The sequence below is a fragment of the Sinocyclocheilus anshuiensis genome, unplaced genomic scaffold (genome assembly GCF_001515605.1).
Source record: "Sinocyclocheilus anshuiensis isolate Anshui unplaced genomic scaffold, SAMN03320099.WGS_v1.1 scaffold1581, whole genome shotgun sequence".
Classification (NCBI taxonomy): domain Eukaryota; kingdom Metazoa; phylum Chordata; class Actinopteri; order Cypriniformes; family Cyprinidae; genus Sinocyclocheilus; species Sinocyclocheilus anshuiensis.
In genome coordinates, this window is record NW_015540988.1 from 755,320 (window position 1) to 765,449 (window position 10,130).

Consider the following 10,130-nt stretch of genomic DNA (forward strand, 5'->3'; position numbering starts at 1 on the left):
AGTGCATGAGCACAGAGATTTGAGAGTGCACAGGACACAGTTTGAGTGAGAGGAGAGACACGTTTTAAGTCCGGTTTTGTGCGAGAGCAAAAGAAATCCGCACGCGAGCGGAGAGATTCGCGCTCGCGCATAATATTAATGTGCTTTCGCGCTACAATAATGCGCTCTCGACATTTGTCATTAAAATAACGCCATAATAAGTAAATTTTAGCGAATCAGCACGCTGTATTCAGGTCAGGTGACAAAACTACTTTCACTTTGAAAAGACGTGCTAGCTCAGAGGAGTTTCGTCAAAGCTGACTAAAAGTGATCGAGGATGGATAATTTCGATGAACTTAATGAACCAGTGATATCATCTTCAGGGAGAAAAAGGAAAATAAAAGCTGAAACGTTTTCACGGAACCTTGCAAAAGCAGCGCATTACAATGGTGAGGGAAAAACTGTGTATTGCGTGTAATCACATCCAGCCAGGTCTCATGTTTATACGTAGGTATTAATACGTAACATTTACAAGCACAAAACGTACACTTTTGTACGTTTTTATTAATGCCAAAACGTACAATTTAGACGTATTTCAACGTTTAAAACGAACAAATCGCTACTTATTTTTAGCTAAAAAACGTAAAAATATTTACGTATCTTTTATATCATTAAGATATTCGTATCAATGCATTTTTTGTTATCATTTTATCAATAAGCTATTTAGATTTTTAGACCCCTTAACCTACCCCCAAACCTAAATATACCCATTTTATAGCGAAAATGCGTTTTTATCATTTTATCAATAAGCGATTTCGATGTTTAGACCCCTTAATGGAATGCACAATAAAAAAAACGTGATTTCTGAAAAACAATAAAAATGGAGTTATCGGAACTCTTCATATATATATTTTATTCAAAGTGTTATTTTTGATACTTATTTCTTTAAATAGGTCAATTTCTTTTAGAAATGTAATTAGTAATCTAGTGAATTATACATTTGATAAAGCCTTATTTAGGTAAATCAATAAAAAAAAAAAAGTGTTTTACATTGAGTGCACCACATATAGATTACTGTAATTCTGGTCAAACATTCTTTTGTTCATCCCATAGAAGCCATCTGTTGCTAGTTATGATGATACTGATGAAGAGAATGAAGATGAAGATTCTGACATATTTGGAGGCTCTGATAAGGATGAAGATGAGCTCAAAAAGGTTAATAGCTTTGTATTTTCTTAGCACCTCTGACATACTTAGCAAATTAGTATTATGAGACGTTATCTTACAAAATTGTGCAAACTAAAACTTAACATTAGGTTTCTTGCATCTCATGTCTTTCAGGAGGACACTGGTCTGCCATCCTTTGCTGATGAACTAGCAGCCAGAATCAAGGGAGGGACTCCAAATAAGCCAGAAGCAGATCGCACATGTATGGTCATGAACAACATATGAATTTTATTGTTTAACACCTTTTCATCTTTCAATTCAGTTAGATTTCTTTCTCAAGTTTATCTGTGTGCATGCACTTGTTTGTTCTCAAGCATTGTCATCAGGCCCATCCATCACCCAGAAGAAGAGTAAAACAAAGAAAGAGTCAAAACCTCAGGGTATGAGCGACTGTGTATTCACTTCATATAGCATGTGCTTATCAGATCATGCTGCCAAATGCACACTACCGTTCGAGAGCTTGGGGTCGGTATTTTTTTCCCCCAGGATTCTTGAAAGAAGTCTCTTATGATCACCAGAGCTTCATTTATTTGATCAAAAATATAGTGAAAACATTTTACTATTTTAATATATTTATATTTTTTTCTTGTCATAGCAAAGCTTTAATGCACAAATTGAATGTATTCTTTCTTATTAAAATATTACATTCAAAAATAAATAATAATACTGACTCCATACTTTTGTATGGTAGTGTATGTACATATAAAAATCAGCAGATGACTGTAGCTGCATTGTTTTATTGAAAACAACTACACTGTTATCTAGCATTTTTGAAACTTCTGGTATAGTTGTATCATAATTTCTTTTCAGAAGTGGATATACAGTATCTCTTTTCAGTATACTGTAGCTAGTAAAATAATTGTCATGTATTTTATGTATATGTAATTACAGTGGAGGATGATCAGGATGAGATGTTCAAACCACCAAAAATGGAAGATGAGGAATATTCTCCATTCGGTGGAAAGGGTGGACTTTTTAGTGGAGGCAAAGGCCTGTTTGATGATGACGATGAGGTTGGTAAATAATAATATAGTATCATACAAATGCATACAAGTACATCTAGAAAAAGACATGGTAGTAATCTGTGAAAGTCAGTTCATAATATTTGTTCTTTAGGGAGATCTGTTTTCTGATGCACCCAAAACCGAGCCGATAGAAAAGGAAAAGACTGTAGTCCAGGCAACAGGTAAGACTTAGTAATTGTCACTCACTCTTCTCAGATCTAATTCTGTTGCCCATTTAAAGTCAGATGTAGGCCAGTCCTACTAGATAATTCAGTGATGCAAGCTCACATTCAGATGCATAGAAACAAGTCCTGCACTAATTTTATTTTGTGATTTCACAAAGTGATTTCACTTAGTTGTACATCACAGTATAGAAGAAAAGATCTGTCACTACTTCCGTTACATCACAATTTTTATACTGATTGGTTATTTGCGCAATACTGTAGTCAAATAGGATCCATTGTTCCAACCAACCGATTTCCTGCTTTCATTATGCAATCTCTTTCTTCTCACAAAAAAAAAAAAGAAAATGAATTTAGATTTATTTCTATTTATTTATGTAGTTTGTAAATAATACCGGGGTGACTGGGAAAAATGTAATAATTATTTAATTTCTATTTATGTATTTTGTAAATAGCCATTTAAAATAACTGTCTGACAGAAAAAAAACTCATACTAAAAAAAAAAATTTGTGTATATATGTGTTTTATAAATAGTCATTTAACAAGCGTTGTGTCAGGATTTTTTTTTTTTTTTTAACTATAATGACTCAATGGCTGTACAGTATCATTTTCTTACTCAGTTTTCTCTTTGTACATTCTGAAACCCACCATGTGTTGACACATAAAACTCCTTTACATACTTGTCATCTTATCTTTTTCATTTGCTTTTGTAGAGCCCCCTAAAACTAAGAAAATACCCACTGGCGCTGTCTCCATCTTTCCTGGTAAGCATTAACTGCATTCAATTTGCATACCCGCACACTGTTTGACATAAAAGTTTTCTGTAGTAACTAATGAGTAAGATTTCTTCATGCCCACAGAAAACAAACTTTTTGGCTCACCAAATGATTCAGACTCACTAGAGAGCAAAGGCAGTAAGAGTCCATCGAAGCCCAAAGTGCAGGCAGCTCCAAAGCGTGCCTCGGTGGGAGGTGGGCTGTTTGATGAGGATGACGATGATGATGACTTCTTCAGTGGGAATACGCCTAACAAATCCACCCCTGGTACATATCTAACATTTGCCCTGAAGTATGACAACTTGACTGTCTTTTTGGGAAAGCGTAAATGTGTATCTTTGTGATCAGGACAAGAGAAGCAAATGCCAAAGAAGACTGTAGACCTGTTTGGAGAAGCTGATGAGGATGAGGATGATGTTGAAGCCAGTGCAGCTCTTCCCCAACAGGACAAAAGAGCCGAGGGGGAGGAGGAGACACGTCCTCCAGAGAAAAAGGTCTGCTTTTTAATCATCATTATGATTGTTGTTGTTGGTTATATACTGATTGAGCTTGCTTGCAGCCTCCTGTTGGTGCCATTTCAATGTTTGGGCCCGGCACTAAAAATATACTGGAGGGTCTGAAGAAACGCCGGCCTTCCACCAGTGAAGAGTCTGCCAAGTCTGAAGAGGTAAAAAACTTTCAGTCTCTCTGTTGTATTAATACCTGCTGTGTTCATTGTTATTTATTGTTTTTGCATTGTTTCTGCAGAGTGGACCTCCACCTGAAGCAGTCAAATCTTCACCTGCACTGGGAGCATCTGAGAAAACACATAGCAAGAGTCTGTTCTCAGACGATGAAGACTCACAAGTACGCAACTTTTCTAAAGTCATGATACAGAGAGCCTATTCTCAGTTTTCCAGTGTATTTAAATTAGTGCCAGGCCATATATTTAATATTCAAGTATTTTTGCAATGATTTCTTTGGCAATACAAAATTAAGCAACACTCTGAATATTACAGTGATTACATAGTATTATATATTAATAATTTTAACTTCGTATAGTATATTAGTAAATATCCTAAAGATTTAGTAGACTAGTTTTGTAGCCACTTCTTGTCTCATGAATTAAAATGATTAATGTTTAGTATGAAGACATTTTGCAGGCAAAAAAAGGTTTGATTCGTTTCTGTTTATGAAAATTATTATTCAAATTGATAAGACGTTTTAGGGTGTTAATGTGAGATAAATATTATAGGGATAGTTCACCCAAAAATGAAAATTTTGCCATCACTTACTCACCTTCATGTTGTTTCAAACCTGTATGAGTTTCTTTCTTATGTTGAACATAAAAGAAGATGTTTTGAAGAATGCTGGTAATCAAACCGCTGATGGTCCCCATTGACTTCCATAGTATTTCTTTCCCTACTATTGAAGTCAGTGGGGACCAACAACTGTTTGGTTCTTCAAAATTCGTCAAAATTCAAAAACAGTTGTGGAACGACATGAGGGTGAGTAAATGATGACACAATTTTTGATTTTTGGGTGAACTATTCATTCCTTTAAAATATATATCTTGACAATATTCTAAATATTTGTTTTAGTTACATCACTCAACCTCAATTACAAACTGACTCCTGATACTTGTCCTTGATGTATTTGCTGTTCTGGTTCTCGCTTGTTTTAAAGCTATTCGCAAGTGAGACTGCAAGTAAATCAAAGCCGACAACTCAGAACAAACCCAGTAAAGCTCCGCTCTCAATATTTGATGATGAAGAAGAAGAGGTGATGTTAAGCAAGCTTAATTTAAAGAGATAGTAATCTAGATATACTTTATTCTATTCAGTGGTTTTCAACAAGTCTGTTTTGACTTTTTTAGGACCTTTTTTCATCAACACCAAAGTCCAAGTCAGATCAGGTCAAAAAGACATCTCTACAACCCAAGAAACCTGTATCCAGTTTACTCTTCAGCGATGATGAGGTATTTGTGTGTGTGTGTAATGCAGAGTAAACCAATTACAGTCAATACAATTGTAAAAAATACAGTACAGAGTAATATGTTGCAATACAAAACGGTTATATGAAATTGTCTGTAACACTTTAGTATAGGGACCAATTCTCACTATTACCTAGTTCCTTGTTAGCATCCCTATCATTAACATATTGGCAGTTCTCTTTCAAACAATCGCTCGGTATCTCACTATGGGAAACGCCCCAGGCGTGATAGACTATGGAAGCACCAATTACACCACGTCTGTCCGAAGGACGGACCAATCACAGCTCATGACAAGGAGCCCACCCCCTCCATATATATATGGCTGTGATCCCCGAAAACGGCATTCTTGTTCTCTTCCCCGTGAAGATTTTCCTTTAGCACCTGTTCTGCGCTGCTTCAGTTCACAAACGTACCGTCAAGGTAGACGTTGCCAAACGCAGTGCAGTTAAAATCTGTTGTGGATTTCTCTACTCGTTACTGAGTTTTTTCTAGCTAATGCGTTAAGGCGAGCTAAGATTATTCTACTCACCATGTCGGGGTCCAAGGTCGCAGCGGAGAAAGGGAAGGATGTCCCTTCGCGCTCGTGTCCAGCGGCTTGTGGATTTATGATCTCGGGCAGGGATTCGCATCCGATGTGTATTGCGTGCATGGGTGTTAAACACGCTCAGGCCGGATGATGAGAAGGATGACGCTATCCTGTCTGCAGCACAAGCGTCCAGGCCCGTGAGCGCGCAAAGCGGCGACGTGGCGTCGACGGTGGTGGATTGTGACCTAGGGGAAGTTTGTAAGCGTGCGGCAGCTAAGCTTGGCATCGCTTGGCCCGTAACTCCTGGGGATCAGGTGCTTCAAAAAGAGGAGGGATACCTAGGACGCAATCTCTGCATGGGAGGGACGGGCAGCACCTAGGGTTCTCTGTGATGGCCTCTCCCGAGCCCCCCATATCTGTTCCCCCACCCGCGAAGAAGCGGGCAAGCACAAGTTCTCAAGTGTATTGTCACAAAGCACTTCAGCCTCTGGGTTTACAGCAAATAAAAAATTCTGGTGTAATTGGTGCTTCCATAGTCTATCACGCCTGGGGCGTTTCCCATAGTGAGATACCTCGCTCTGTTCTCAGAGAACCGGGGTTACGCAAGTAACCTAACGTTTATTAGTACTTATAAAGCACATATTCTGTATGATCATATTCTACATCCCTAATCCCACCCAATACCTAAACTTAACTTAACTTCCTTACTAACTATTAGTAACCAGCAAATTAGGAGTTTATTGAGGCAAAAGTCATAGTTAATGGTTTGTTAATAGCCAGAATTGGACCTTAAAATAAAGTGTGACAAAATTGTCATTTTATTTTGATAGCATTTTTATTTGTTCAATCGTTGATGCATGCTGATATCACATGACATGGCACAACATTTGCTTGTCTGTATATCAGGATCAGTGGATGAGCTCCAAGCTCAGCAGAGAGAGCCTGGAAGTGAAGTCCAGCGGGATGAAGTCGAGTGTTAGCGCCCCCTCTAGGCTACCCAGTGTCAAAACACCACAAAAAGACGGCCTGTTTGATGATGATGATGATGATTTGTTTGCAGCCACAAATGAGTCAAGGTTTGTGGATCGGTGATCAGTTAATGTACTTAAGTAGTGAGAGAAACAATAATTAGTCTCACATGATCCTTCAGAAATCATTCTAATATGATGATTTGCTAGAAACATTTCTGATTATTATCAGTTGTTCTTCTTATTATTTTGGTGGAAATTGTGATTTCCTCCACCCCTTTGATTCTTTGATGGAAATAAAAAGTTCAAAAGAACAGCATTTATTTGAAATCTTATATCATTAAACATGTTTTTACTGACACTTTTGATCAATTTGAATGTGTTCTTGCTAAATAAAGTATTAATTTCTTTAAAAAAAAAATCTTACAGGCCCAAAACTTTTGAGTGGTAGTGTTAGTGTATGTTTCCAATCATTCATTATAAATTATTTGATATATACTTTTTTGCATAGCATCTACATTAATGCAGGTTAATTTTTATTTACTGTGTTTTTAATAGTAGCTAAAAATAGCATTGTGTTTCAGGTTTCTGGTGCTCCCTCTCTGTTTGAATCTACGGAGGAGGAGAATGCACCTAATGTAGCAAAAGACAAGATAGCAGAGGAGAAGAAGCCCTCTGAAGACAGCACTGACAGTAAGAAGAAGCCAGTAGGAGCAGTAAGCCTTTTTGGTGGGATTGATGTATTAGCAGACAAGCAAGACACAAGTAAAGTGAGTAAAATGTAAAAAAAAAATTATGCTATTTACATATAGCATAAAATGGGCAATAAACATTGACAAGACAATTATGGTTTACACCTAAATAAAAAAGGGTTAGAGAAATGGGGATTGTCTATTCCACAGAAACATACTAAGAATCAAGAGGAGATTACTGATGGTGACAAGCTGCAAAAGGAGGGTCCTCCACCCATGGAGAGTAAGGGGACCAAGGCCAAGAAAACAGCACTGAGTCTTTTTGATGATGATGATGACGATGATGATGAAGATATGAACACTGATGAAATAATTCCTGCCCCTAAAACATCCAAATCCACAGAAAAGAATGCACTAAAGGTTAGTTGTTTTTAGATTTTCAGTGCTGCGAGGTATGAATTTGTATGACTTTAAGTAGGTTATTTAATGTTATTTATTGATTTTGATTGTGATCTCAGGATCATGGGCCCCAAATGAAGAGCACTGGTGTGTTCCAAGATGAGGAACTACTTTTCAGTCACATGCAACAGAGGGACAACGATCCTGATGTAGACCTTTTTGCCACTTCTCCTAAACCATCTGTAAGTCTATGCTATGATGAACTATTTAGTAATTCTATCTACACAGCTTTTAGACTTTGCCTCCTTAGACTTTTCCTCTTCATGGTGACACAGAGGCTACTTACTGGTGGAGGTATTTTCATTTTACAGGTGCCGTCTCCGAGCTCTGTAAAACCAGTTGTCCCCACACTGTTCGGGGATGATGAAGACAATGACCTCTTCAGTTCAGCAAAGCCTAAAGCTCCTCCGGTACCGTTTGTTTCCCAACTTGTACAAGTTTTGTGGTTTTTTTTTTTTATACTTCATAAAAGCTAAATACTTGTACTATATTATCCACATACAGAAAGTACCTGAGAAGTCCAGCAAGCCTAAAACAAATGAAATGGACAAATCAACACTGACCTCAAGCAAGGTATACTCAGAAATAAATCTGCTTTGTTGCTTTAATTCATCTTTATACAACAGAATATTTTTCCAAAAACCATTGTTTACATGTAGAAAATAGAGATTAAAATATTTTAAATTAAACATTTTATTTTATTTTATTTACCACATATAAAATATTATTTGTGACATTTCCAGAACCTGTTAAAATGGTTATTGGTTTTTATTGTTTGACTTGTATATAATTCATATTATTTAATCGCACAGGAGCCTACAAGCCCTCTAAAATCTAAAAAAACCTCCTCAAGGATTGGAGAACTTCAAGTAACGTTTTAAAAAAATAAAATCTCTATACTTCCATTTCTTTCATTGTGAAAACAGTGTTTTCTATATTTCTCTCTGTTTTTGACTTGGCCCTCTTGGCATGATCTTTCTCAGAAGTCAAACAAAAGCTACAGTCTTGCGTTTCATTGAGCTGTTTTATGACTCCACAATGCCTGTCAACAATCTGTTAAAAATCTATATGTCTGCAAACCATATATATATATATATATATATATATATATATTCTTGTCTGTTAACGTTTTCACTGTTTCTGGTATACCAGAACATCTGTAGCTTTGCCATAACATTGTTTCTCTCTATGCCAATGCTGTAAGTGTAAACCATTACTGCACCAACAGGAAACCACTTGATGCAGCGCTCTGAGCTAGCAATGTGCTGTTTACAGTGTTTGCAAGGCAGCCGTGTATTTATATTTACCACATAACCAACAATTATGACATTGACCTAAAATCTGCATACTGAATTGTGATTTCTTTCTTGCATTAATTTAAACAGGCATCTTGACTTATTGACACAGACCTAAAACCTAGATTTTACCCTATTCTGTTGCTGCCTTGCATACATGACCATGTCCTGCAAGAAATGCAAATCTAGTGTACTTTTAAAATAGTACAAACCAGTCTCTCTCTGATCTTGGCATGTGATCAATAGGCACTGGGTGTATTGATTTTAAGTTTTGTCACAGATTTAAAGACCTATCTGTTTCTTTCAGGCTAGCTTAGTTGTCAACCCTGCCAGCCTTCTGCCAGGCGCAGTGCCACGGATTCCAGGAGCTGTCAGCGTAATCCCTGGCCTGGCACCCGCTTCCCTCCCTGCAGCTGCCAAAAATTGTCATTTTATTTTGATAGCATTTTTATTTGTTCAATCGTTGATGCATGCTGATATCACATGACATGGCACAACATTTGCTTGTCTGTATATCAGGATCAGTGGATGAGCTCCAAGCTCAGCAGAGAGAGCCTGGAAGTGAAGTCCAGCGGGATGAAGTCGAGTGTTAGCGCCCCCTCTAGGCTACCCAGTGTCAAAACACCACAAAAAGACGGCCTGTTTGATGATGATGATGATGATTTGTTTGCAGCCACAAATGAGTCAAGGTTTGTGGATCGGTGATCAGTTAATGTACTTAAGTAGTGAGAGAAACAATAAATCATTATGCTGTAAAATTTTGTTGTCTGTCCTCGCAGTAAGAAGTCATCTCAGAGAGTATCTCTCCTGTTTGAGAATGAAGATGATGAGGACAAAGAACCTCTTTTTGGCTGTAAAACACCTGCAAATAAAGCTCCTTCTGAAGCGAAGGTAAGTGTGGCTTGAGTGTCCATATACTTTTTGGGCTACTTTACAGAATTTTGATCTTTGAGATTTTTAATGCTTTTGAAAGAAGTCTTATATGCTCACCAAAGGCTGCATTTCACAGTAAAATTGTGAAATATTATTACAATTGAATATATATATATA

The 10,130-nt window shown here is 37.2% G+C and overlaps 1 protein-coding gene across 1 annotated transcript in view; it reads left to right on the plus strand.

Moving 5' to 3' along the window:
- Positions 1–10,130, plus strand: part of LOC107690188 (WASH complex subunit FAM21-like) — a 20,313-nt gene that overhangs the window by 3,938 nt on the left and 6,245 nt on the right. The window contains exons 9-27 of the mRNA XM_016488440.1: positions 1,093–1,194; positions 1,324–1,408; positions 1,521–1,586; positions 2,098–2,219; positions 2,323–2,392; positions 3,106–3,156; positions 3,253–3,435; positions 3,517–3,662; positions 3,728–3,835; positions 3,916–4,014; positions 4,834–4,929; positions 5,024–5,125; positions 6,573–6,742; positions 7,173–7,404; positions 7,537–7,746; positions 7,845–7,967; positions 8,097–8,195; positions 8,290–8,358; positions 8,598–8,654. Of these exons, the coding sequence (XP_016343926.1) occupies positions 1,093–1,194; positions 1,324–1,408; positions 1,521–1,586; positions 2,098–2,219; positions 2,323–2,392; positions 3,106–3,156; positions 3,253–3,435; positions 3,517–3,662; positions 3,728–3,835; positions 3,916–4,014; positions 4,834–4,929; positions 5,024–5,125; positions 6,573–6,742; positions 7,173–7,404; positions 7,537–7,746; positions 7,845–7,967; positions 8,097–8,195; positions 8,290–8,358; positions 8,598–8,654 (2,190 nt within the window). The remainder of the gene's footprint in view (positions 1–1,092; positions 1,195–1,323; positions 1,409–1,520; positions 1,587–2,097; positions 2,220–2,322; positions 2,393–3,105; positions 3,157–3,252; positions 3,436–3,516; positions 3,663–3,727; positions 3,836–3,915; positions 4,015–4,833; positions 4,930–5,023; positions 5,126–6,572; positions 6,743–7,172; positions 7,405–7,536; positions 7,747–7,844; positions 7,968–8,096; positions 8,196–8,289; positions 8,359–8,597; positions 8,655–10,130) is intronic.